We start from the raw sequence: 26,048 nt of genomic DNA, 5'->3' as shown, positions 1-26,048 counted from the left end.
CATCTGTATGACCATTACCATGCCATAGTGGTAGCCTGTTATCACAGCAATGGGAGACGCCCCCCCAGTGTTAAAGGGGTTGTCCGATCTTGGACATTGGGGGCATATCACAGTGCACTCGGCTAATTTCGGAAGTCCCATTGAAATGAATAGGAACGCACTGACAAGCCTGGCCACCGCTCCATTGCTTTCTATGAGGCTTAAGGAAAATGGCAGTGCCTCTTAAAGCGAAAGCGAATACTAATCACCACTTCCATTCTGGAAATGGTTATTATGCAGGAGGCGTAGGAAGCAGCAAATATAGTGCTGCACATGGCTGTACTCACCACACCATGGTCTTCTGGCCGCCATGCTGTGTCCTGACTGCGTATAGTGTCAGGACATAGTGCATGTAGGTGTGTCTGATGAGGATTTGGAGGAGGGGGTCTGATACAGACCGGGGGAGTCTAATCTGAGGTTGGATACAGATTGGGGTCTGATTGGCGGGTTTGATCTGAGGTCTAGTAAAGATTGGTGGTCTGATTGGGAGGGGGTCTGATGAGGTTTATCGATCTGATACAGATTGGGGGTCTGATCTGAGGTCTGATGAAGACTGGGGATCTGATCTGAGGTCTGATGAAGACTGGGGATCTGATCTGAGGTCTGATGAAGACTGGGGATCTGGTCTGAGGTCTGATGAAGACTGGGGATCTGATCTGAGGTCTGATGAAGACTGGGGATCTGATCTGAGGTCTGATGAAGATTGGGGATCTGATCTGAGGTCTGATAAAGACTGGGGATCTGATCTGAGGTCTGATGAAGACTGGGGATCTGATCTGAGGTCTGATGAAGATTGGGGATCTGATCTGAGGTCTGATGAAGACTGGGGATCTGATCTGAGGTCTGATGAAGACTGGGGATCTGATCTGAGGTCCGATGAAGACTGGGGATCTGATCTGAAGTCTGGTGAAGATTGGGGATCTGATCTGAGGTCTAATGAAGACTGGGGGTCTGATCTGTTGATGAAACATTATTTTCAGATTTTCCTCCCTAAAACTTAGGTGCGTCCTATGGTCAGGTTCATTGTATAAAAGAAAAAAAACAGTGCACATGCACATATGCAGTCCCATGACTGGTGGCAGAGGCCCAGATAAGCACCTAGTCTTCTAATACAATGCTTATTAGAAGACAATTCCAATGCCGCAGTCTCCGTGGAGAGGTATGAAAACATTTCTAGCCGAGGAATAGATTATAAATCCAGATATGAAGTGACAGCTCGCCAGGTGGCAGCTTTTGATCAGGCGGCACAACGCTCTTATCTTGATAAGATCGCTCCTTGTATTCAACAGCTTAGAAGGCCATGCAGCTCATTAATTCTGGCAGGCAGCTGGGGCTTCCACGAAAATGAATTTAAAGAAAAAATTATGATTAACTGTTTTGAAGCCAAAAACAAATAGAATTAAACCATGCATTATTATCTGACTTTTGTTTGAAGCAGAATGAAGACTTAATTGAAATAATGTCCTCTTTATCTGTGTCGCGTGTCCAGCAGGATCGCCACATGGAGCCAGCCTCCTACCTCCCAACCCCCATACCTAATAAACAGGGCATCGCTCTGGTGCCTGATATGTCATTTTAGTAAATACTTGTATCTTTCATGAACTAACAGTTTTCCTAAAACTTGACGTTGCACCTTTCCTCTTTTATTCCTCCGAGAAATGTAAGAATAAATTGACAGTTGGGTGTTAGCACTCGGAGACGTGTCCATACACAGTCTGACACGATCCAATTACCTTTGATATGGGGGAATGGTGATGCCCAGTTATCAATTTAGGCTAGTTTCACACAGCGTTACAGGTCTCCGGCAGGCTGTTCCGGCAGAGAACAGCCTGTCGGAGCGCTCTGGGTCCAGCATAGAGAGCACAAAACTGTTTTTGATCGGCCAAATTCCGGTATATTTGCCGGGTAGCGGCTGGATCTCCACCAGTTGCCATTATAATCAATGGGGCTAATCAATGGGGCCGGATGCACTGCGGTAACATCCAGCTATGCTGGATCCAGAGAGCTATGGCAGGCTGATACCTGCCGGAGACCTGTAAGGCTAGTACGAAAAAAAGCCTGTTCCATACATTACTAGTAGGAGGAACAGAGGAACGGCATAAGAAAATGGACATGTCAGGAGATGGGAGAGGTCCTCTTTATAATGAAAGAGCCAGCCTAGATGAAAGACAACTCCATTTTCCGGCATGCCATGTAGAAATATATCTGTATTCAGTCCTGCTGCCCCATGCCTTTTTAACCCCTTTATGCCAAATGATGGAAAAGAGCAGATCAATCCAGTGAACAACCCAACTATTAAAGGGGGTGTCACATGAAATATATTCTGCAGTTTTCATACCAGCCCCTGGGTCTGAATACTTTTGTAATTGAATGTAATTAAAAAATTTGTATAGCCGGTGAGTTATTCAATGACTGTATCTGTATAGCGCCACCTGCAACGGGAGCAATGAATGTGGAGATCTCTGGATCCATGGGAGGGACAGGGCTGGTTCTAGCTTTAATAGATTGTCATGTATTGTATGATGTATCATTTTCATTTTTTACATTAATCATGGGATAACCCTTTTAAGTCATGTTGATGGCAGAAGTGCAACCACAGCACCTATGTCACCCCATCAGTGCCCCCTGCAGTGCTATTAGGAGATGCCAATAGGTTGGCATGGCACTCGTGGGCCTTACAAAGGACTCTATGTCTTCTATATGTGTGAGCCTATTAGACTCAACCTAAGGCCTCTTGCACACGGCTGTTGTTCGGCCGTTCTGTGCATTGGGGATCGCAATATGCAGTCCCCAATGCACGGGCACCATCCGTGCGGCTGCCGCGGCGGCTCCAAGGTCATTTATCTTAAATGGGTCCGTGATACGTCCACACTGCAAAAAAATAGAACAAGTTCATATTTATTGCGGTGCAGAGACACGAAGTCTAGAGAAACACTCCGTGGTGCTTCCGTGAGGTTCTGTGCCTCCGTTTCGCACCGCAGCTCCTGATTGTGGACTCATTCAAGCGAATGCCATCTAAGACATACAGTCCGTGAGCGGGCCATATATCCCGGAGGCTGAGCGGCATACATCGTGCGCACAGCATCATAGGATACTGCGCCGAAGTTATGTAGAAGCCAGCAGAGGTCTAAAACGCCGGTCTTAATAAATGACCCCCATAGTTCTTATTTACATCTTCATCAGACAATGTAAAATACTGATGTATTATGCATGGGGGGACAATGGCCTCATGGCTGTCCTCTGGGGGTTTCTTCACATGCAATGTCTCTTCTCTAAGCGGTCTCAGCCCGGGCTTAATAATTGATCTAATTCATTACACTACCAATCTGCAGTCACACATTGCCTCGCACATGTCAGAAACTAAGGGCCCCGGCTTTATGTATAAATCATGATTCAGGCTGACAGATTGGGTTAGTTATCACAATCAACTTGGAACTAAAATCAATGTTTAAATTGTGTGTTAAAATAAATAAATATATATATATATATATATATATACTAGCTGAGGGACCCGGCTTCGCACGGGTATATTTCATCTATTTCATTTAATGTTTGTGTGTGTCGTTAAAAGATATCGACAGTGTCCCCCATAACAGTGACCTCTACAGCACCCCGCCACCTTAACAGTGACCTCTACAGCACCCTGCCCCCTTAACAGTGACCTCTACAGCACCCCGCCCCTTTAACAGTGACCTCTACATACACCCACCCCTTAACGCTGCCCCCCCCCACACACAGTGCCCCCCCTCTTTAAAATGGGACCTCCACAGCAGCCCACCCCTTAAGTTTAACCTTCACAACACCCCTCCCGCCCCCCTAACAAAGACCTCCACAGCAGGGCATTATTGTCTTTAATTGACAGTATATAAAGCCCCACAGAATTAGTATACACGTACGGCCATGTGAGTGACATCAGCCTCTACAACAACGTTGCCTAAGAGTCGCAATCGAAATCATAATAACTCACACATAACGTGTCTTATACTAAGAATGTCCTTCGTTGCCTATAGCAACCAATCAGAGCTCATATTAATGACCTGTAGCAAAGAAGAAGCTGAGCTGTGATTGGCTGCTATATGCAACCTGATGAATAGCCAGGCTGACTGCCACAACAGCCAACAGACAATGGCTCCTGGAGTTTGGCGGTTAGGTTATTAAGCGTGTTTTTTGGTAAATAACTGGAAATTTCCACTCAAAACATAGTCTATAAGATTCCCCGTGTCACAGGAGGCGGCTGTGCAAAATTTCGTGATTGTAAATACGACCGTGCAGATTCCTTTAGTGGACATACATACATACACTCAGCTTTATATATTAGATATTCCAGGTTTATACAGTATATATATATATTGGTTATATGCCCCTTAAAGGGGTTATCCCATCTTAGACAATGGGGGCATATTGCTAGGATATGCCCCCATTGTCTGATAGGTGCGGGCCCCACCTCTGGGAAATGCACCTACAAGGAGAACGGCGCCGGGGAGAGTTGTGGCTGGAGGACCCCGGGTTACCGGGGGTCCATCCACCACCAGGCGCAGCTCCCCGCCTCTCCCATTGAAGTGAATGGGAGCGCACCGCGCATGCGCGGCCACCGCTCCCATTCATTTTTACGGGGCTGACGGGTAGCCGAGCCAGTGCTCGGCTATTTTCGGTGGCTCCGTAGAAATGAATGGAGGGCGGCTGCGCAGTGCTCCCTTCTCGACTTTCTCCGCTCCGTTCACCTTGTAGGTGCATTTCCCAGAGGTGGGACCCGCACCTATCAGACAATGGGGGCATATCTTAGTGATATGACCCCATTGTCTAAAATGGGATAACCCCTTTAACCCATTTTCACTCTAACTCAGAAAAAGCTCTTCAATTCTACAGAGAGTAATAATAAATCTCCTAGTGATAATGTCACTTTTAAGCAGCCAGTAAGTGCAAAAAAGTCCCTACTGTTCCATGTTATAAAGCTGTAGACACTCCACGTGCAGAGAAGTAGCGGGATGGGGGGGGGGGGGGGTGGAACGGCACCTGCGCTGGTTACATGTTAGGTAGCTATATGGAGGGGAGTGCAGGATAAGGCAGTTGGAAGATCCTTTTTTCTCTCTTGTCTGTTCCTTTAAGTTACAGCAGCTGGAGCTTCCTACCGGCTGTTGTAACTTGATCCGGGCAGCAGTCAGTGTGTAAGCAATGTACGTAGGTTGTATCAAAGGGCAATACTATGTTTGTGTGCAGTATAGCTGTATTCTGAATGCGTAAGGTATAGCGGTACTGTGCATGTGGCAGGTATAATGGTATGCATCATACTTTGCATTTTATGGAGGGAACAAATTTAGTTAAAAGGGGTTCTCTGGAAATTAAGAAAATGAAAATACTTAAATATTACTTCATTATAAATATATTACCAAATTTTGTCTGGGGAGCAATGATACTGCCTTAGTTTCCCATAGCAAACAATCAGATTCCATTTTTTAGAGCTCTTTAGGAAAATGAAAGGTACTGTAGAATCAGTTTTTTTTTATGGGAAACTAAGCCAGTTTTCCTTTACTCCAGTTTCGATACATTTCCCCCAGTATGGTCATCAGAAAATTAACTATTGACAAAATTTTTATAGTAAACATATTTAATTTTTTAAAGAGCTGTATGTTTATTCTAGTAGCGCTCTTCCCCCTCCTCGCTGTGAAGCTGCAGTATCATAGCAGGACCACGAGACGCCTGCCACATAAAATAAGCAATAAATAAAATAATCTTGATACCGCGCTCCATCAATTTGAGCTGCAATGTGAATAAGCCCCCCTCACACCCTCCGTACGGACTAGGCTGTGGGATGTCACAAATCTGAGTGACCTTTACTCTAGATGTCTTTCTCCCAAGTCCCAAGTCCTTTTGGGATGTGTTTGGAGCTTTTTTTGCAGGCACAGGTCAGGTCAGAGTGTCTTGAACCTGGAGACGCGCCCGGCCGGCAGCGCAGCTCCTTTAGTTCAATCTCGTGGTTCACGCTAATACAGAGCAGGAGTGATGTCACTACTGTGACTACTAAGCCTCAACGCGTTTTGGATAGAGTCGCTATCCTTCATCAGGAATGGTTCTTGACGAAGGATAGCGACTCTATCCGAAACTCTATCTGCAAAAAACGGATCAAATACGGAAATCATACGGATATGTTTTGTGCAATAACAAAAAGGAAAAAAAACTCAGATACGGAACAACGTATCCGTGAAAAACGGACCGCAAAACAACAACGGTCGTGTACATGAGCCTGAAATCAAAGAAATCCTCCAGCTTTTGCGCTGGCCACTAAGTCTAATACTATGTGGGGACTTCCTGTTAAAGAGATCAATTCTTATCAGTCATCTCATTATCACAGGGAGATATCACCTATACCAGGCATGCTCAACCTGCGGCCCTCCAGCTGTTGTAAAACTACAACTCCCACAATGCACTGCTGTAGGCTAATAGCTGTAGGCTGTTCGGGCATGGTGGGAGTTGTAGTTTTACAACAGCTGGAGGGCCGCAGGTTGAGCATGCCTGACCTATACCCATAACACAGTGTTTCTAATAGTTGGTGATCACAGCTCATATCCTCCACCTCCCTGCACAATGACCTCCGCACAGGTCGCAGAGCAAGCCTACAAAGACAAACCTCTCCCATAGCAGTCAATCAGTCCCCTTCCATCCATTGTGCCTATGGGCCAGGTGGCTGCTGCAAAGCTCATCTCCAAAGGCTGCTGACAGCAGCTCAGAAAGACATGAGGTCAGGCATTTAGGCTAGGTCTACACAACGACATTTGTCGCGCGACATTTTGTTGCACCAATGTCGCGCGACAATTTTTATAATGGCAGTCTATGGTGTCGCACTGCAACATGCGACATGCTGCGACTGCGACGCGACAGTCGCAGAAAATCCATTCAAGATGGATTTTTCTGCGACTGTCGCGTCGCAGTCGCAACATGTCGCATGTTGCAGTGCGACACCATAGACTGCCATTATAAAAATTGTCGCGCGACATTGGTGCAACAAAATGTCGCGCGACAACTGTTGCGCCCTATTTGTCGCGCGACAAATGTCGTCGTGTAGACCTAGCCTAAAATGTTAATTTACACATTGCCAAGAGGGATAACAATCAGATGTAAAGCGAAGATACACGGGTGGTACTGAGCCCTGATAAATGGAAAGTCCATAACCCTCTGGTAATGTGAATGATGTCACCCTAAGTGGAAAGTGCCGTATGTACTGACGACTACAAAAACTGCACCGACGATAAGGGTCCAATCTGGCTGAAGGAAACGGACCATGGCATAAAGTGATACCAACATTACAGTTCTTCTTTCAAGTGACTAAATTCATTATGGTCACCACTGAAGACAAGGTGGCAGTATGACCCCACTGATTAAGGACCCAAAGGGACATGAGGAACATCTACAACCTCTGCGTGATGGGTTAGGACCTGGTGCTTGATCAGCCCCTTGTGAATGTGCCCCTGATTGTAAGTAGAGGATCCATAGTGCACATCTGTCACTTACTGACCCCCAACACGCACATTTGTCACTTACTGACCCCCAACACGCACATTTGTCACTTACTGACCCCCAACACGCACATTTGTCACTTACTGACCCCCAACACGCACATCTGTCACTTACTGACCCCCAACACGCATGGTCCGGGCCACCAATCAATGAAGAAAAAGCAGGACGTGAGAACATTGTATGAAGACCCCATACGCAGAGGGTCGGATATAACCGCTGTTTTCTCTAGTTAGGCCTCTTTCTTCGACACGTCTTTGAATGGTGGACGCGAGCTCTTTGTGGTCTCCATAGTCAGCACACGTAGCCATTGACTTTAATGTGTGTATTCACACATCAGTGGCTTGGTGACACTGTGGAAGCACGCCTCTTTTCATCCAGGATTACGGACACCACGTGCATATTAGAAAAGGCATTTCTATCATACTGCCGGCCATGTGTGGTCCGCAAAGTGTGGAACACATGGTCGGTGTCCGTATTTTGCGGATCCGCAATTTGCGGACCGCAATTGTGAATGGACTCGTAAAGTCTTTGACCAGGTCTGAGATGAGATATCTGGGGAGGTCAGTTTTGGCCAGGGGCGAATTGGACATAGACCTTACAGGGAAATTTCCTGGTGGACCGATGCTCAGGAGGCCGTCTGGACCCTCCTCATGGCCGGCCAGAGGAAGTTTTTGGGGATGTATTTTGTGCTGCTGGCAGTAATTTGTGATGGATGTGGTATTTCGCTCTGTCGGGGTGGTATAATGTGCCACAATATGGTATTGCTGGCTCTGCCTTCCATCAATTTTGATCCAACTACAAAACAGGCCACTTTTTGTATTTTTTCCAGGGCCACATTAAGTTCCCAGTCCGCCCCTGGTTTTGGCAATGCAAAGTCATGGACACTTTATATGAGGGTCGAGCTTGCCCTGTTTTATTTAGCCATGCTGGACCTGTAATTGCGTCACCATCGGTGACCCCCTTCCCATCCTCTCCTGTCACTTATGTTTTTGGTTGACCTTTTATTCCCCCTTTTAGCAGGATTACTGACTGGCACTACTGACTGGCACTGCCTAGTAAAAAAGACACAAAAGCCATTATCATGCTCTAAAACTGCTATATAATGTCGGCATAAGGCCTCGTCCACATTTCCGTTTTTCGCTGACATGTGCTGTCCGCATTTTCCGCAAACAGCATTGATTTAAATGTGTGTTCAAATAAAAATAAAAAAATCATGGCGACATGCACGGCTTTGATCCGTGATGCGGAAATCGGGGGAGTAAATGAAATTGAGACTAAATGTGGTAGTAATTAACAGGTGCGCATATAATCAGAATGCCTGCCTTGGCGTCGGGCCTGTACCGTGGCATTAGGTAGGTCAGGATTAAGGGATATGGCTAATTAGGCACGGATGAGATAGCTGTAAAATATGACGGCCCATCTGTGTTCTGGCCAGGTCATCAATTACAGCGTGGCACGTCCTGCGCCCCACAGGTGCCCATATAGCTGGCACATCTGTATGAACGCTGCTGTACCTTGAAGGGATTATCTAATATTACAAACTGCCCCTCCATGTGCCGGGCCCCTCACAGTGAATATACTTACTTGGGTGCCCGCTCCCTGCTCCGCTCCTGGTCCCCGCACCGCCGCTGCTGCTTCTCCCCGTGCGCGGATGAAAACATCCGGTGTCGGCGGGGCACAGCTAATGGCAGGCTGGGACGGGGACGGGGCCTCCCTAGCGTCACCCACGTCCCCGCCTGCCATTGGCTGCTCCCCCCTGACACCGAATGTTTTCATCCGTGCACGGGGAGAAGCAGCAGTGGTGGTGCGGGGACCCGGGTAAGTATATTCCCTGTGAGGGGCCTGGCACATGGGGTGGCAGTTTATGATATTGGATAACCCCTTTAAAGAAGACCTTAAGCCTTTCCCGGCTAACTAAATACTTATATTCCCCATGAAATAACAATCCTGGAGCATACCGGAAAGTCCGCCCTTTGTTGTCCCTCTGTTATTCCTCCTAGAAATTTATAACTACACTGACAATCAGGTGTCATTCCCTGGGTCAATGTGCCCCATTCCAGCTGGTAACAAGAATAACAGAGGAACAGCACAGCACAGGGTGATATAAGAAGATGCTGCAGATTTTTTTTTATTATCCAAGCATTTATTAAAACAGACATGTCAGGAGATAAGACAGGTCCCCTTTAAGGCACTGACATGTAAACAATGCCCACGGCTCTGCGTGCCCATCACACGGCAGCCAACATGTCAGGATGTAAATCTGCACAATCCAATCCTGCACAACTGTTGTGCTCCATAGAACTCAATGGAAACTGACACAGTTAAAGGGGTGTTCCCATCTCAGACAATGGGGGTAGGATCACCTCTCATGCTGTGTGACATCCTTGGGCCAGTTATCACATGGCACAAGTATCTGTAGAGCTTGAAGGGGTTTTCCCATGAAAACTATTCTACAGCTTTCAAACCAGCACCTGGGTCTGAATACTTTTGGAATTGGGTCTAATTAAAAATGGAGTATAGCTAGTGAGCTATCCACTAAAACCTATCGGTATAGCGCCACCTGCTGTTTGCTCTCTTTCTAATTTCTCTGTCCTGCTCACTGAGATGGAAGCACATGCTAATTTCTATCCTTCCAACTTCCACCAGCTGCGGCAGAAAGGACATGCCCCCTGAGAGTGCACCCCCCCTGATGTGCAGCAGACAGGACATGCCCCCTGAGAGTGCACACCCCCGAATGTGCAGCAGACAGGACACGCCCCCCCCCCCCGAGAGTGCACGCCCCCTAATGTGCAGCAGACAGGACATGCCCCCTGAAAGTGCACCCCCTCTGATGTGCAGCAGGCAGGACATGCCCCCTGAGAGTGCACGCCCCCTAATGTGCAGCAGACAGGACATGCCCCCTGAGAGTGCACGCCCCCTAAACTACCAGCTTGAAATAAATCTAGCAGAGCAATTGGAGCAGTGAATGTGGAGATCTCCGGATCCATGTGAGGTACAGGGCCGGTTCTAGACTGTCACATTTTTTTATACTAAGCATGGGATAACCCCTTTAATGGCACACGTACAAAAAAGCGGCTCGTAACACCGTTTATTAAAAGTAAGTATGGTATACAGACCGTATCGACGACCCACATATTTGGCGTGCCCCTCGGTTGGCACACATCATGCACGCCCATGCTTCCAGCTCTACCCAGGTACGTCTGAAAGCTGTGCCTGAAAACCACACAGGCCACGTTCACACCTGGTGGCGCCACACAGAAGGAAAACCGCGTGTCACAATCTGCTGTGCTGCAGAGATCGAAGGCACGATTTTTTTGCTGAAAATTTGCAATTCGAGGCCAGAAATGCCACGTCAACAGGGCAGGATGGTTACCATGGCAGCTGTATGACGCCAGAAGGCGCTCTGGATGCCGATTTTATAACCATACTCATGCGTGAAGCTGGCTAGATACATGGATAGGGGTGCAAACTGCGCAAATATTCCCAAATCCATCGCAGCAACTTTCACTGAGATCACAAATGACGGAGAAACCGCATTATCGTGGGTCCTGGACGCCACCATAGAGTGAACGTAGGCAGCTACCAGACATGTTCCTCACCATTTCACCAGCTTGCCTCCCATGGTTCAAGGCTCTGGAGCCATGCAGCTGTGCCAGCCTCGCGCGGTCTCCGAGCCTCGTCCTCTCCAGACGCTGCTACCTGTTTATGGCGCCCGGCGATGCTGCGATTCCTCCATCCTCAGCACCCCTCCAGCCTCCTGTCTCCGCACATCACTGCCGGCTCCCAGCTCCATGCCGCTCTGCATTTTCCCATCACCCTCCAGCTTGTTTTGCTCGCTCGGGGTGGGTTCTAGGTGCGAGCAGACGCTGCCTTCACCGCAGCCGGGGGAGAAATGGACGGCATCTCCTTAGCGGGGCGTCACAATGCACTGACCGCAGCCAGGCTCCTCTGGATTATTCCCAGAGCTGACGGCTTCCCTCGTTCTGTCACCCGGAGCCTTGCAGAAGATTCTTCCCACCCAGAAGATGAATACAGGCTCAGGGGGAGGGGGAGGGAGGGCCTCATTATCCAATGGGCAGAGGGGACGGCTTGGTACCCGGGGAATTAGTGGGATTTTTTTTTTCTTTTTTGGCATCTCTTATCTGAATAATTTATATACACAGCACCTCAGGAGGGACGAGGGATAATGTAATAAAGGGAGAAGCGTGATGTGAGGCCTCTATGTGATAAAAATATAATACATATGAACATAGATAGATACCAGAGAGAATAGATAGATAGATACAAGATAGATAGATAGATACGAGATAGATAGATAGATACAAGATAGATACGAGATAGATAGATAGATACAAGATAGATAGATAAGATAGATAGATACGAGATAGATAGATAGATAGATAGATAGATAGATACGAGATAGATAGATAGATAGATAGATAGATACGAGATAGATAGATAGATAGATAGATAGATACGAGAGAGATAGATAGATACGAGATATAGATACGAGATAGATAGATACGAGATAGATAGATAGATACGAGATAGATAGATAGATATATACGAGATAGATAGATACAAGATAGATAGAAAGATAGATACGAGATAGATAGATAGATAGATAGATAGATACGAGATAGATAGATAGATAGATAGATAGATAGATAGATAGATCGATCCTCTTGTTGATTGATAGGGCTGGCCCTGTCAGCATTTCAAAAATCCCGCGCCTGTCTTCATTCGGCGCAGGCGCTCTGAGAGAAGGAGGCTCGCCTCCCAGTCCTCAGCACTTCCTCAGTGCGCCTGCACCGATGACATCACCGAAAGAGAAGACGTCATCGGCGCAGGCGCACTGAGGGAGTGCTGAGTAGGCGAGCCTCCTTTTCTCAGAGCCCCTGCGCCAAATGAAGACAGGCGCGGGATTTTTGAAATGCTGACAGGGCCAGCCGGAGGAGGCCCTGTCAATCAACAAGAGGAGGGGGCGGTTTTTTGCGGAGGCTACCAGCAAGTAGACGCCCTACTTGCTGGTAGTGAAGCGATTTGCATATTTTAAAAGATCGTTTTTTAATGAAAAGAAGCCACAGACAAAGGTAAGATCCCTATATAGGGAATAGTCGTTAAATAACGATTTTAACAAGCCCCCAAAAAAAAGAAAAAAAAAAAGGGGTTTGGTGGTGACAGAAGCCCTTTAATAGAGAGATACACAGAAAGGTATATAGATAATAGAGAGAGAGATATAGACAAACTGAAAGACAGATAGATAACTAGAGAAAGAGATATAGATACACAGAAGATATATAAATACTGCAGATAGATACATATGAGATAGATAAGTAGATAACTATAGAGATAAAGATTGATAGAGAGAGACAGACAGACAGAAAGGCAGATAGATAGATGACATGAGCATAGAGATAAAAAGACAGAGGATCCACCATATTGGGGATCACTGAGGGTCCCAGCGGTCTGCCGGGGACCAGAAGGAGGTGGTAAAGAAGCCTCAGGGCAGCGGTCTACATGTGAGTGCCTTTTTCTCTTTCTGTTACACATTTTCCTGGTCACATACTGATTCACAGTCTTTTTCTGATCTGTATATCATTTTCTGTGATTATTATCTTCCCTGAGCTGCTGCACCAGTTGCCAGTGATTGAAGATTAAAGTAAAATATAGTGACATTGAAAATGAAAACAAAAAAAATCACTAAAAATGTTACATAAAAACCTAATTTAAGTTATTTTCGGACTTAAACTCCCTCCAAAAGAGGTGATTATTTAATTAAGATGTCTGAAAGAAGCTGTGCAAATCATTAATGCAATATTATAATGAGGCCCTCCCTCATGGGATCCTCTTTTTTAGCGCTCATACACACCGCAGTAGCCATTTTGTGGTCCGCAAATTGCGGAACCACAAAACACGGATACTGGCCGTGTGCGTTCCGCATTTCGTGGAACAGAACGTCTGTCCCTCTACAGAACTGTCCTATCCTTGTCCGTAAAACAGACAAGAATAGGACATGTTTTATGTTTTTGAGGGGCCACGGAATGGACATACATAGGCGGACAGCACACGGAGTGCTGTCCGCATCTTTTTCACTCCCAATGAAGTGAATGGGTCCGCATCCGACCCGCAAAATATGCGGATCGGATGCAGACAAAAAACAGTCGAGTGCAAGAGCCCTTAAATGGATTGTTGGGTTTGGGCAAGCCCTTTTATAAACTGCCCACTGCTGGAACTTCTGTGGGAGACAACAGCTGTTACATTTCCCTACAGCTCCTCCCCAGGGGAAACAAAGCATTACACCGGCCCTGTTCATCTGTGTAATGCAGTCCTCCATGGCCAGAGCTGCTGTTTGCAGCCAGATGAGCGCCCTAAACCCGGTACCTCCATCTTCTTATGCAGAATTCCCTATTATTCGGAAGACCCAATATTATAAGCTACCCCATATCTGACCGTGTCAGTCCTCACACAGGTAATGTGGGTCTACTTATGGATTGTTTTGCAGGTATTCGTATAGAGTGAGGTCAGGTCGGACTCGGAGTTAGAGAACCAGCATGGTGCGTCTAATCCATAATCCGCGCTATGGGTGACTTTATGTTTGTGTCGCCTCATGACATGTCCATTCTGATTAATTGGAAGCAGTCAGCCTTAGGGCTCATGCACACGACCATTGGAGGTTTTGCGGTCTGCGAATTTCAGATCTACAGATACCGGCCTTCTGCATTCCGCATTTTGCCGAACAGCTGGCCCCTAATAGAACAGTCCTATCCTTGTCCATAATGCGGACAATAATAGGACATGTTCTATTTTTTTGCGTAACGGCCATGAGGACATTCCGTTTTTTTTGCGAATGATTCCGCATACGGGACACAAAATAAACAGAACGGACACAAAAATGTGCATGAGCCCTTACAGAATTCAATTAAATCCTAATTAAATAGAGAAACATATCCATGGTCGTAATTAAGATAATTATCTGTGACGGGGAAGCTCGGCAGACAAAGCACGGGTCTCTAAGGGGTTTTATACATAGTTACACATGGTGCACCTTATTATGTCACGCCGGTATACCCCAGCTACTGGTCCGCAATACTAGTAGCCAAAATAGTTATACTGGTTGGCTACTAGGATCACTGGAAGAATACACTGGACACATACTGTCATCTGGGAGTCTGATGTATTCACGATGAGAGTGCTCCCCCCACCTCCGCCGCCCCCCAGGCTGGTGACTGACATGATGCCATACTTTACACAGCAGTCTGTCAGTCACTGATGAAACCCATATGGACACAGGTCAATGATCGGGCAGATGGGCGTTCATAAAACCGCTAGTTCCTGATCATTGTCCAGTGTAAACAGGCAGCGATAACCCGCCAAAAGTCAGAGCTCAAGGGTGGGCAGAAAGGGCCAACATAATGCAAACTACTCGGGCACAAACAGCGCTCCCCCTGCAGTTTCCATCAGCCGCTGTGAAGGCTCTTTAACGTTCATCGACCTGTTTAATGGTCGCCCTATGCTCGTTATGGTTCTGCATTCGCCCATGTAACCGCGAAAGGCAAGAGCTCCATGGAAAATCAATCCCTGTTTTGTCCATGAAGAAGATGGTGAAGAATCCCTCCCTGTGTCATCTGTATTCCACGGAAATTAATTTCCAGGGCATCTTCTACCAGTGGTCCGTGAAAAACATCAATGGGTACGTGTGCTCCCCACGGGGGACATGGACAGCACACATTTGTGATTTACTGTAGTGTGAACGTGGCCGAATACAAAAAAAAAAACAAAAAAAAAACTGGTTACACCTTTGCCACAATAAAAAAAATGAGGCAAAAAACACTGTCACATAGTGGCACATTTATTAAGGCCTCATGCACACGACCGTTGTTTTGGTCCGCATCGGAGACGCAGTATTTGCGGCTTGGATGCGGACCCATTCACTTCAATGGGGCCGCAAAAGATGCGGACAGCACTCTGTGCTTTCCGCATCCTTTGCGCCGTTACGTGGTCCGCAAAAAAAAAAATAACATGTCCGATTCTTGTCTGTTTTGCGGACAAGATTAGGCAGTTATATTAATGGCTATCCGCGCCGTTCTGCAAATTTCGGAACACACACAGACGCCAGTCTTAATAAGCCCCTGTGTTGGCGCCGTCCTCTACACATAACTTCAGCGTATCCACGCCGATTATAAATGTAAGACAGCTTCCTTGCTGGTTCACAATTAGACCATTTTCTACGCCTTAGGCTACTTTCACACTTGCGTTTACATTTTCCGTTATTGAGTTTCGTCATAGGATTTCAATACCGGAGAAAAACGCTTCCGCTTTGTCTCCATTCATTGTCAATGGGGAAAAAACGTAACTGAACAGAACGGAATGCTCCAAAATTCATTCCGTTCCGTTTGGTTGCGTTCTCATACCGGAGAGCAGCATGCTGTGGTTTTCTTTCCGTCATGGAATGCAGAGCAAAACTGATCCGTGAAGACCCGCATAGCCAGTCAATGGAGAGAGCACGTCTGCTTCCCCACCCACGTCATGCTCCCTTTTTTTTAGACCTGGTGTGAGCGGGTAAAAAAATTATTAAATCGCAGTTTCTGCCGCAACAGAGGTTGCGACAGAATCTGCGCCAGATATATGCCACAGTGGCATATATCTGTTTGTAAATGACCCCCATAATTTGTAATTTTGTTTTTCCAAAATGTTTGAGATATTACATGTGGTTTTTATTAGGGTCCTCTGGATAGGTCATCAATATCTGATCGGTGGGGGTCCGACACCCGGGACCCTCGCTGATCAGCTGTTTTAGAAGTCACCGGTGCTCCAGTAGCGCTGCGGCCTTCTGACATCCTTGCCTAGGCAAGTGACGACACGTTCATTGGTAACGTGGCCTAGGTGCAGCGCAGTCGTATTCAAGTGAACGGGGCTGAGTGTGATACCAAGAACAGCAGCTGTGCAGTGGACGGCGCTGTGCTTGGTGAGTAGAGAGAAGGAGCCCCAGTGTCTTCTCAAACAGCTGACCGGCGGGGGTCTCGGGGCCCTATCCTGAGGATGGGTCATCAGTATAAAGGTCTTGGAAAATCCCTTTAAAATAAATGGGGAGTAAAACTAACAATTTGTGCAGACACACCACTGAGTGCGGGCATTCGCATTTGACATAAGAGAACAGACAACCGGCACAAAATTCTGCTAACACGTGCCACCAAGAATACCGGACGTGATCAGGATGGGGATGTAGCGAGTGGAGGAAGTTGATCTGTCCGCCAGCAACAGATTCATTCCCATCTGGTCATGAATAAATGTCCTTTAGGTGTTGGTCCTACCTCATAATAGGTCATGAAAATGAAGGGAGAGGAGATGCGGCTACTTTCAGATTGCATTGAATGGAGAGGTGGCCGAGCATACGTGGCGTGCTTTCCATCCAAGGCAGAGCTCCACTCTTGAGATATGAGCAGGTCCTGAGGTGGGACCTGCACCTATAGGACATTTATGATGTATCTATCTTATGATATTCCATAAATGTCAAGATGGGAATATCACTTTAACTTGTCTCTAAACCCGACAACTCCTGAGCTGGTACAAGATCTTACACCTCTGTCTCCGACAGATGCCAACCACTGGTCGTCTATCACCCAAAGGCAGCACAAAGAATTCTACATAACATAAATGCCACCTTACCTTACAATCCTGTAGTAGGATGGTATAGGTGGCATAGACCTTTAACTACGGCACGTCTTATTATATAAAACCCATGTTCTGTTCAACTATTCATGTATCTCACCTAGATGACTCTGATGGAGAGCGACTAGTCTGGTGACCTTCATACTGCTGCACCATGGCCCGCACGCTCCAGTACGGGTTCCCAATCTCTTCGTCCATGCTGCTGTTCCTGAAGATCGGTAGAAATGGTTAGTTAATTGGTCAAATATCCGGGGATTTACTTACAGCAGATTTGATCATGCGTGCTAATCAGACTTTTTGTGGCTTCTAGGGGAGACCTCTGTACATAGGTAACCTGACGGAGCATTGGACAGCAGCACAGAAATTGGTACACCGCAGGGTCACGAGGAGTTGTAGCAAGTTAGCCCCTAGCTACTGGGTAGAGGATAACTATTGGATCGCTGGGGGTCCTACCGCTGAGACCAACACTGATAACAAAAATAGAGACCCCGTACCCCAACATCCCAAAATTACAGAGTGGCAGGTTGGGCATGCGTACTGACGCTCTATTCCTCTATAAATAACCAAGAGTCGTACTTGGCCACCTCTGGAACTCCCATAGAGATGAATGGAGCGGCAGGGGAGGCAACTGAGCATGCTCGAACTGCCACTGTGTTCATTTTGGGGGCCACCGTGGGGTACAGGGTCCAGTTCTTGAACTTGATGGGAGTCCCAGGCGTAGGACCTCCACTGATCTAAAAGTTATCCCCTATCCTGTAGACCCTTAGACGTCAGGCAGTGTTGGGGTCCATCACATCAGGGATCCAGCACTTCCATTATTTTTGTTCAGGTGTGAGCAGAGCCTGAGGGCCCATCACATGGACCTGTACACAAGGCAATGATTGGGAAGGAACCGTCTGTCCCGACCACTGCCTGCTTGTTAGAGATGCCCATACATGCAGCACTCATAGGGTGATGAAGGGTCGCTCCGGTTCACACAAGGCGATGTCCTGCCGACAAATGAGGAGTTTATGTGCCGCATAAATGTCTTATCACATGACCAACAAGTGCTTTGCTTGCGATCGGGGGGCACCTGTACATGGGGCAATTATTGGGAATGGCATTCGTACAAACATTCATTCTTAATAACTGTGCAGATAATCTGTAAATGGACCCTTAGGTCTCTTTCACGTGTCCATGTCTGTGATGAAATCCGTGACAGGATGGTCAGTTAAGTCCTTGAAGGATCCGCGTTTGCCCCATGTGTGTATATTTTGCCCTCCAATTTTCCACAGACACAACTAGGCCGAAAATTAATTTACGGAGCTTCTCCTAGAAAAAATCTGTGAAAACCATGGACTAAACACAGATGGTATCCGTGTTGTGTCCATGGTTTTCACGGACCCATATGTGGACAATGTGCGTAAGGGATCTGTAATCACGGACAAAAATAGGGCATGCTTCTGTGGTGTCACCACGGATCCCCCGTCCATGGAAAACCACTAATTTGTGAATACACACATTAAAGTCAATGGGTGCGGGTGCTGTCTGTGGAGAACACGATCAACACACGCCCATGATCCACTGATGTGTGTAACAGACCTTAGTGTAAACTAAGAATACGCCACCCTTGTCTCATGATAAAAACAGGGGGGTATGTGGCATACTGATCTTCCTTACCACACCTTAAAGGGCATCTCTCAGCAGACTTGTACCTATGACACTGGCTGACCTGTTACATGTGCACTTGGCAGCTGAAGACATCTGTGTTGGTCCCATGTTCATATGTGCCCGCATTGCTGAGAAAAATTATGTTTTAATATATGCAAATGAGCTTCTAGGAGCAACGGGGGCGTTACCGTTACACTTAGAGACTCTGCTCTCTCTGCAACTGCCGCGTCCTCTGCACTTTGATGGACAGGACCAGGTGTGATGGCGTTTTCAATGCCTGGCCCTGTCCATCAAAGTGCAGAGGGCCCAGCAGTTGCAGAGAGAGAGCAGAGCCTCGAGGTGTAATGGTAACGCCCCCGTTGCTCCTAGAGGCTCATTTGCACATATTAAAACATCATTTTTATCAGCAATGTGGACACATATGAACACTGGACCAACACAGACGTCTTCAGCTGCCAAGTGCACATGTAACAGGTCAGCCAGTGTCATAGGTACAAATCTGCCGACAGATGCCCTTTAAATGCAAAAAACAAATATGGAGAAGCCTTCATGTAAGATGCTTTTCGAGGTCCATCCTTCACCGGTGCAGTCATTACAGTGGTGATATCTCCACACTGGAATAAACATAACCAGACAATAAAGCCGCCACCTCGTAGTGATAATGCCGTATACGTCTCAGCTGCTGAGAGTCTCACAGAGAACAAAATGTCCCTGCCGTCAGATAGCAGAGGGTGATTCATCCGGGGGGAATCGGGCCGCCTGTTGCTATAGGAAACACTGCAGACCACCCCCATCACACCACTGATGTCAACGTAAATTATAGCGCTGATGTCAGAGAAAACGCAAACAGCAGGACAAAGCATCTGCTCCCAACCTGACGATTTCTAGAAAATCAATTAATCAAGAGAACAGTTAGTGCAGAAAACCAACGAGGGGAAAGTCAAGAAAGTCACAGCCAATCCATAAAGAAATTCTGCCACGTTCATGTTAATATTGTATCCGGATGTAGCAGAGCTGAATTTATTTACTATTGGAATGGAAGCAAGGACTGACATGAGATAATAGGTTTGCATATCATCCTATGGCGTTACATCAACTTGCATGCTTGGATGGGCTGAGTGTGCGTGTTTACTGGTAGAGGGAAGCTGGGCTTAGCTGCTACTGGACACCTGAGCTTGGCAGCGAGGGACAGCCAGCCCGCCATCATACATATTCAACTGTTGGCTGATCCTGATGACATCTAGCTCTTATGTATAGCGAACACACCGAGCCTTGACACTGATGACCTATCCTTAGGATTGGGATTGATCAGATTGATCCACGTTCCAGGACCCCCATGATCAGCTAATTAAAGGGGCACTGGCACTCCAGCCACTCCATTGTCGTACGGGCACAGCTATGTGGCAGTGTCTATGCCTGGGGCTGAGCTGGGGGTTATTTACTCAGACAGACTTTAACGTCGCTCTGGCATTGCTGCCGGAAAATGTGCATAACTTATGATAGGTCGTGGGCCTCGTCACCTAACGAAAAAACTACGCCTGCCTGGAGTAGTTCTTCACCAACATGTACACTTTTTTCAAGGCGTAAATTTGTTTAATTTGTAGGGGAGACAGACCTCAACCACACCCTCCACACTCCGAAGGCCTCTTTCACACAGGCGAGAATTCCGTGCGGGTGCAATGCGTTAGGTGAACGCATTGCACCCGCACTGAATCCGGATCCATTCATTTCTGTGGGGCTGTGCACATGAGCGGTAATTTTCACGCATCACTTGTGCGTTGCGTAAAAATCGCAGCATGCTCTATATTGTGCATTTTTCACGCAACGCAGGCCCCATAGAAGTGAATGGGGCTGTGTGAAAATCACAAGCATCCGCAAGCAAGTGCGGCTGTGGTGCGATTTTCACACATGGTTGCTAGGTGATGATCGGGATGGGGACTCGATCATTATTATTTTCCCTTATAACATGGTTAATTAAACTCACCTCATCCATTTTTTCGCACAGCTCGGCTTCTCTTCTATCTTCTTCTTTGCTGTGCAGGAGGAAAAGGACCCGTGGTGACGTCACTGCGCTCATCACATGGTCCAGCACATGATCCATCACCATGGTGATGGACCATGTGATGAGCGCAGTGACGTCACCAAAGGTCTTTTTCCTTCCAGGTCATCAAAAAAAAAAAGAAAGAAGACGAGCCGGGCAGCGTGAACAAGTGGATGAGGTGAGTTGAATTTTTTATTTTTTAACCCCTCCATCCCTAATTTACTTAGTATTCTGTATTAAGAATGCTATTATATTTTAATAAAATCTACAGAATACCTAACCCAAAGCCGAACTTCAATGAAGAAGTCCGGGTTTGGGTCTGGCTACCACATTCAGTTTTTTCTCACGCGCGTGCAAAATGCATTGCACTCGCGCAGAAAAAAACTGTAGAACGCAAAGCAATCGCATACAAAACTCACCCCACTCGCAGGTAAAATCGCACGATTTTACCCCAATTCACCTGCATCCTATCCGGCCCTCACAGGCGAAGCCCGTGTGAAAGAGGCCTAACTGTTGGGAGTCCGACAACGGGACCACACTGATCACGTGTACGACTGGCCTAAAAGGTCCTTTACACGGGCCGATTCTCGTCCAGATGATCGCTAACAAGCATTCATAGTAACACTCGTTAGCGATTATCTGGCGGTGGAAATGTGACGCCAACTACTCAATGAATGTGTAAAATGCTTATTCAATGGGTAACCGCTTCGTTTATGCGGTACAAAAATCATTGTTTGCCGGCAGCAGATCGTACTGTGTAAACAGCACTTTGCTGCTGGCAAACATAGAGTCTGTATGGAGACGGCATTAACGATCACTCCTCCCCATACTGTGGAGGGGATCACTGCATGTAAAGGCCCCTTTACACAGGCCAATTTTGCAGGCAACTGTCGGGAAGGAAGTGTTCCTTCCCGATAAGCTTCTGTTTGTCATTTACATACAGCGATCTCCTCCACAGTATGGGGAGGAGTGATCGTTAATGCCATCGCTCTTCTCCATACAGACTTCTTGTTTACCGACAGCAGATCATGATTACACAGACATCAAAAAATTATTTTTGGTGAGCGCATGAATGATGCGATTACCCAATGAACGAGCGTTTTGCTTGTTCATCCTGTAATCGGCGGCACCTTTACACCGCCAGGTAATCGCAAATGGTCATTCCTATGAACACTTGTGGCCAAGAATCGGTCCGTGTAAAGGGCCCTGAAATCCAACATGTCCGACCCTTCTCTTCTCTGACGATTTTCCTCGTTGGCGCCATGACGGATAAAGCAGATTATTAATCATTTAGTGGACTGACTTATAAAGGGTCCATGAGGTTTCCATATGCTACACTATGCTGTTTGTAGAAGAAACTGAAGTGTGACAACCAGGTACTGTGATATATATATATATACCCTGTGTAATGAGCATTTCATGCTGTCACTCACTTACCTCTGTCGATAGCGGAAGACATCTCGTCCTGAGAGAGACATGTCCTGACGAACGTCTGCGAGGGCAGCGGCTGCACCCTGTGCCATGGCTGTGGTGGAGTGGGGTCTGTGATTGGCAGAATAAGCCGGCTGGCTCTTTCCTGGCACGCCCAACGCACCATGATTCATGGATCGCCCAGAAACTGGTTTGAAGTGAGCCGCTAAGGTAAGTATCAGTCTCATGATAGACTTCAGGTTCCCGTCCACTATATCTATAATACAAGAAAATAATTACAGCTTAGAAAATAATTAGGGGTCATCTGAATATTCATTACGTACTATTTTTTGGGTAAGGCCACACATACAGATTTCCTCCCAAGGAGATCTTGTCACGAATCCACAGCGAATACAATGCGTTCAGGAAAAATCTCAGCACGTTCTATATTGTGCGTTTTTCACTCAGCCCTGGCTGGGGATTGTGTTAAAAACAGAAGGCATGCAATGTGTTTTTCACTGATGGTCGCTAGGAGATGTTGAGTGTTAGGCCTCATGCACAAGACCGTATGTGTTCTGCGGTCCGCAAATTGCGGATCCGCAAAAAAAACGGATGCCATCCGTTTATATTTTAGCGGATCCATTTCAACAATGCCTAAAACGGACAAGAACGGGACATGTTCTATTTTTTTTGCGGGGCTACAGAACGTACATACTGATGGGGACAGCACACAGTGTGCTGTCCGAATTTTTTGCGTACCCATTGAAATTAATGGGTCTGCATTCTATCCGCAAAAAAAAACGGAACTGACACGGAAACAAACAATGTTCGTGTGCATGTAGCCTTAGTCTTCAATTTTTCTTTACACGTGTGAAAAACGCATCAAAAACCGACTGCATTTACGTAGCCTAAGGCCCCTTTCACACGGGCGAGAATTCCACACGGGTGCAACTCGTAAGGTGAACGCATTGCACCGGCACTGAATCTGGACCCATTTACTTCAATGGGGCTGTGTACATGAGCGGTGATTTTCACGATTCACTTGTGCGTTGTGTGAAAATCGCAGCAAGCTCTATTTTGTGCGTTTTTCACGCAACGCAGACCCTATAGAAGTGAATGGGGCTGCGTGAAAATCGCAAGCATCTGCAAGCAAGTGCGGATGCGGTGCGATTTTCACGCATGTTTGCTAGGAGACGATCGGGATGGGGACCCGATCTTTATTATTTATCCTTATAACATGGTTATAAGGGAAAATAATAGCATTCTTAATACAGAATGCTTACTAAAATGGGGCTGGAGGGGTTAAAAATAATAAACAAATTTAACTCACCCCATCCACTTGATCGCGTAGCGGATCTCCTCTTCTTTCTACTTTCTTCAGGACCTGGCTAAAGGACCTTTCATGACGTCACTGCGCTCATCACATGGTCCATCACCATGGTGATGGATCATGTGATGGACCATGTAATTAGCGCAGTGACGTCATGAAAGGTCCTTTAGCCAGATCCTGAAGAAAGTAGAAAGAAGAGAAGATCCGCTACGCGATCAAGTGGAAGGGGTGAATTAAATTTGTTTATTATTTTTAACCCCTCAATGGACATTTTACTAAGCATTCTGTATTAAGAATGCTATTATTTTCCCTTATAACCATGTTATAAGGCCTCATACACACAGCAGTTTTTTTTTTTGCGGTCTGCAAAAACGGGTCCCGTAGGTCCGTGATCCGTGTCCGTTTTTCCTTCCGTGGGTCTTCCTTAATTTTTGGAGGATCCACGGACATGAAGGAAAAAGTCGTTTTGGTGTCCGCCTGGCCGTGCGGAGCCAAACGGATCCGTCCTGACTTACAATGCAAGTCAATGGGTATGGATCCGTTTGATGTTGACACAATATGGTGCAATTGCAAACGGATCCGTCCCCCATTGACTTTCAGTGTAAAGTCAGGAGTCCCTATTATACCATCGGATCAGAGTTTTCTCCAATCCGATGGTATATTTTAACTTGAAACGTCCCCATGACCATGGGAACGCCTCTATGTTAGAATATACTGTCGGATATGAGTTAGATCGTGAAACTCAGATCCGACAGTATATTCTAACACAGAGGCGTTCCCATGGTGAAGGGGACGCTTCTCGTTAGAATATACTAAAAAACTGTGTACATGACTGCCCCCTGCTGCCTGGCAGCACCTGATCTCTTACAGGGGGTTGTGATCAGCACAATTAACCCCTCAGGTGCCGCACCTGAAGGGGTTAATTGTGCGTATCATAGCCCCCTGTAAGAGATCAGAGGCTGCCAGGCAGCAGGGGGCAGACCCCCCTCCCTCCCCAGTTTTAATTTCATTGGTGGCCAGTGCGCCCCCCCCCGGCCCCCCCTCCCTCCCTCTATTGTATTCTTTTCATTGGTGGCACAGTGTGCGGCCCCCCCCCCTCCCTCCCTCTATTGTATTCTTTTCATTGGTGGCAGTGTGTGGCCCCCCTGGCCTCCCTCTATTGTATTATTTTCATTGGTGGCACAGTGTGCGGCCTCCCCTCTCCATTCCCCCCCATTTATTGGTGGCAGCGGAGAGTTCTGATCGGAGTCCCAGTTTAATCACTGGGGCTCCGATCGGTAACCGTGGCAACCAGGACGCTACTGCAGTCCTGGTTGCCATGGTTACTTAGCAATATTAGAAGCATCATACTTACCTGCTGCGCTCCTCCTACTGATAAGTGACAGGTCTGTGCGGCGCATTGCTTAATGATCTGTCACTTACCAGTAGGAGGAGATACAATACATGAGAAACTTCTATGATGTTTTTCAGCAATAACATAGTATTGAGCTCTACAGCCCAGTGGTTAAGGTTTTGGCTTTTAATGTAGATGGTTGTGAGTTTGAATCCCCACAGAAACATTTTAAAAATAGAGGCTAAATAAAAATTAAATATGATAAAATAACACCCGTATTAACCCACACCAACTTTTTTAACTTGTGTAACCCCCCCCTCAGGACCTCTATAGGCCCGCTCACTGCAGAAAGCTAAGCCTCATCAGGACTCAATTCGTAAAAATATATTTTTTTTTTTCATCGCGATATACCATTTTGGGCTGTTTATAACTTGATCACTTTTTATTCAATTTTCTAGGGACATGAAGAGATAAAAAAAACGCAAATCTGCCTTTTTTTATTTTTGTCTATTCACCATATGGGCTAACTTTTTTTCTTTATATTTTAATAGTATGGGTGTTTTTGCATGCAGTGATGCCCATAATAATATATATTTTTTTGTTTCTTTTAACTTTTGGGAATGGGGGTGATTTACATTTTTATGGTTCTTTTTATATTTTCAAAACTTTTTTTTTTTTTAAACCACAACTTACAATCATCAGATGGAAATTGCTAATTATTCTGTATAGAAATCACTATATCACAGTTCAGTGCTGCCATCTAGTGGCCTGAACTAGGATATACTAACAATGAGCCTGGAAGCCTAGAACAGGCTGTGGCTCATTTTTAGAACAGGGTGCTTTCCCTGATTTCCGCTGGGGGAAAGCGCACCTGAAGAAGAATCCCGCACTTCAGGTTTTTAACACTCTCAGATGCCATGAGTGAGGGGAACTCATTGCTGTGAAGGGAGGGGGCATGTATTCTGGGGCCATGAGAGTGAAGAACTGTGTGAGCAGCTTTACGGGTGTAAATCAGTGTGGGCGGGCCAAAATCGACAGAATGTAACTGTGTCGTTAGTACA

General features: G+C 46.5%; 1 protein-coding gene across 3 annotated transcripts in view; it reads right to left on the bottom strand.

Annotated features, from left to right (window-relative positions):
* DIXDC1 (DIX domain containing 1) overlaps positions 1–26,048 on the bottom strand; it is a 102,813-nt gene that overhangs the window by 36,654 nt on the left and 40,111 nt on the right. For all 3 annotated transcript variants that reach the window (XM_044278480.1, XM_044278482.1, XM_044278481.1), the window contains exons 4-5: positions 22,352–22,601; positions 17,324–17,431 (exon numbers count right to left, since the gene is read on the bottom strand). In XM_044278480.1, coding sequence (XP_044134415.1) covers positions 17,324–17,431; positions 22,352–22,601 — 358 coding nt within the window. The remainder of the gene's footprint in view (positions 1–17,323; positions 17,432–22,351; positions 22,602–26,048) is intronic.

This window comes from Bufo gargarizans, chromosome 2, assembly GCF_014858855.1.
Source record: "Bufo gargarizans isolate SCDJY-AF-19 chromosome 2, ASM1485885v1, whole genome shotgun sequence".
Classification (NCBI taxonomy): Eukaryota; Metazoa; Chordata; class Amphibia; order Anura; family Bufonidae; genus Bufo; species Bufo gargarizans.
This window is presented reverse-complemented; position numbering and strand designations above follow the sequence as displayed.